The sequence below is a fragment of the Octopus bimaculoides genome, chromosome 23 (genome assembly GCF_001194135.2).
Source record: "Octopus bimaculoides isolate UCB-OBI-ISO-001 chromosome 23, ASM119413v2, whole genome shotgun sequence".
In the NCBI taxonomy this organism is placed as follows: Eukaryota; Metazoa; Mollusca; class Cephalopoda; order Octopoda; family Octopodidae; genus Octopus; species Octopus bimaculoides.
Window position 1 is genome coordinate 24143049 of NC_069003.1, and position 2494 is coordinate 24145542.

Consider the following 2494-nt stretch of genomic DNA (forward strand, 5'->3'; position numbering starts at 1 on the left):
AGATACATACATACATACATACATACATACATATATGCATACATACATACATACATACTTACACACCACACACACACACACACACACACAAGCATGTATATGTATGTACATACATACATTCTCATACACACACACACAGAAGCATGCATGCATACATACATGTATATACACACACACACACACACACATGCAAGCATGTATATGCATACATACATAATAATCTTAATAGCAGTTCTACAAGAAGTAACACTTGAGGACTACCACACATTTACACTCTCATGGTAGAGCCTCCACTTTTTATGAAATTCCTCTTGCTTGCTTTTATTGTATGATCTGGTTTTTTTTTTTTTTTCAATTAGATATCTCTCAAACACTAAGTATCTAAAATGTTTGAATCTGAGAGTGGTTTTTAACTCATTTTATATATAAAAAATTTTGCTAATAATATTAGCAAGTCAAAGATGCCGTCAGTATATGTGTTTCTTCTCAGTCCGAACAGAATGAGCTGTGGGTCAAGTTTCATGCTATGAACATGTTGTTGTTGGCACTCCGTCGCTTACGACGTCGAGGGTTCCAGTTGATCTGATCAACAGAACAGCCTGCTCATGAAATTAACGTGCAAGTGGCTGAGCACTCCACAGACACGTGTACCCTTAACGTAGTTCAGGGGATATTCAGCGTGACACAGTGTGACAAGGCTGACCCTTTGAATTACAGGCACAACAAAAACAGGAAGTAAGAGTGAGAGAAAGTTGTGGTGAAAGAGTACAGCAGGGTTCACCACCATCCCCTGCCGGAGCCTTGTGGAGCTTTTAGGTGTTTTCGCTCAATAAACACTCACAACACCCGGTCTGGGAATCGAAACCGCAATCCTATGACTGCGAGTTCGCTGCCCTAACCACTGGGCCATTGCGCCTCCACTATGAACATGTATGCACTTTTCATACAGCAAATCTAAGAAGCGTTGCCAGAAGGCCTTTTTATTTATTTATTTTTTTTTTGTCATTCTTATTTTTCTTCCAGAAACAGCACTAAAATTCCTATTGAAATCAAAGGCCATCCTGAAGAAACAAAGTTGGCACCATGTGATTACTTCTGAACTGTTGAACCAGACTGGTCAAGTGTATTTGAGGATGTAAGTACTTTCATTTGGTCTGTCATATTAGTGAAGAATATTTATTTAGCCATTGGTCAAGTTATATTTGAAGATTTGTTTTTATTTGACCAACTAGATTTTTTTGGTCAAGGTCAAGAGAATTTGAGAATGTAGTTGTTTTCCTTTTTAAGTGATTGTATTGCTCAAATCCCATTCGAAAATGTAATTACCTCCATTAGACCAACCATGCTAGTCAAGTGTGTTAACTCCACTATTCTTGTAGCACCACCACCGCCACCACCATCACAACCACACATGACTATCACCACTACTAACTCAGTACCGTCAAACAATAAGTGCTACAAGCTGTTGCTGCTGCTGCTGCAGCTACTATGTCTTCTACTGTTTCTACTACTACTGCCGCCTCCGCCACTGCTACTACTACTATTGCTACTACTGCAACAGCTGCTACTACTACTAGTATATTACTGCCACTGTTGTTACTGCTGCTGCTGTTACTACAACAACAACTACTACTACTACTACTACTACTACTACTACTACTACTATTACTGCTGCTGCTGCTGCTGCTAACAACATCAGTGCCAAAAAAGCTGACAGGGAAGTCTCACTGCACTTGCCTAACCTACTAAAAATAGCAGCCAAATCGCCTTCCAAACACATTTTTTATCATCACCATCATCATTATCATTATCGTTGTAATCATATCCTCATCATCATCACCTTTATTGTCACATACTCTCACATACACACGCACGCGCACCTTCATTTTGGTATCAGCACTACTTTATTATCTCCCCTTCTTCCCAGCTCTCCTGTCTGACCACCTCTGTCTGGCCATCGCCATGATTGACTGCTAGCTACTAAAGCTTTCTTTTTTTCTTATTCTCCCTCTGTTTATTTTCTCATGTTCCTTTCTGCTGCAGAGCGTAGGCTCGAAACATAAAGGACTTTCTCACCTTCCTAATACCCCTGTTTGTTCTTTACACACCTTTTTTGTAAATTCCAACTCAATATAGTTGTCACCATCATCAACACTAGCACCAGCAGCAGCAGCAATACCACTGCCACCACTACCACTATGACTGTTGACATCATCATCATCATCATCATTACCACCACCACCGGCACCATCACTATTATCACCACCACTCTGACAACACCATCGCTATTATTACTATGACCATCAAAATCCCAACTATTACCACCCCAACAGCAACAACATTATCAGCTCAGTTGCTACAACCACTATCATCACTAATACTATAACAACCCTGCTGCTGTCACCACCACCACCACCACCACAACAACAACAACAACAACAACAACAACAACCACCACCACCAAAACCACCACCACCACCACCATCACCACCAC

The 2494-nt window shown here is 40.6% G+C and overlaps 1 protein-coding gene across 1 annotated transcript in view; it reads left to right on the forward strand.

Moving 5' to 3' along the window:
• LOC106874622 (uncharacterized) overlaps nucleotides 1–2494 on the forward strand; it is a 20078-nt gene that overhangs the window by 15264 nt on the left and 2320 nt on the right. The window contains exon 7 of the mRNA XM_014922414.2: nucleotides 1024–1135. Within this exon, the coding sequence (XP_014777900.1) occupies nucleotides 1024–1135 (112 nt within the window). The remainder of the gene's footprint in view (nucleotides 1–1023; nucleotides 1136–2494) is intronic.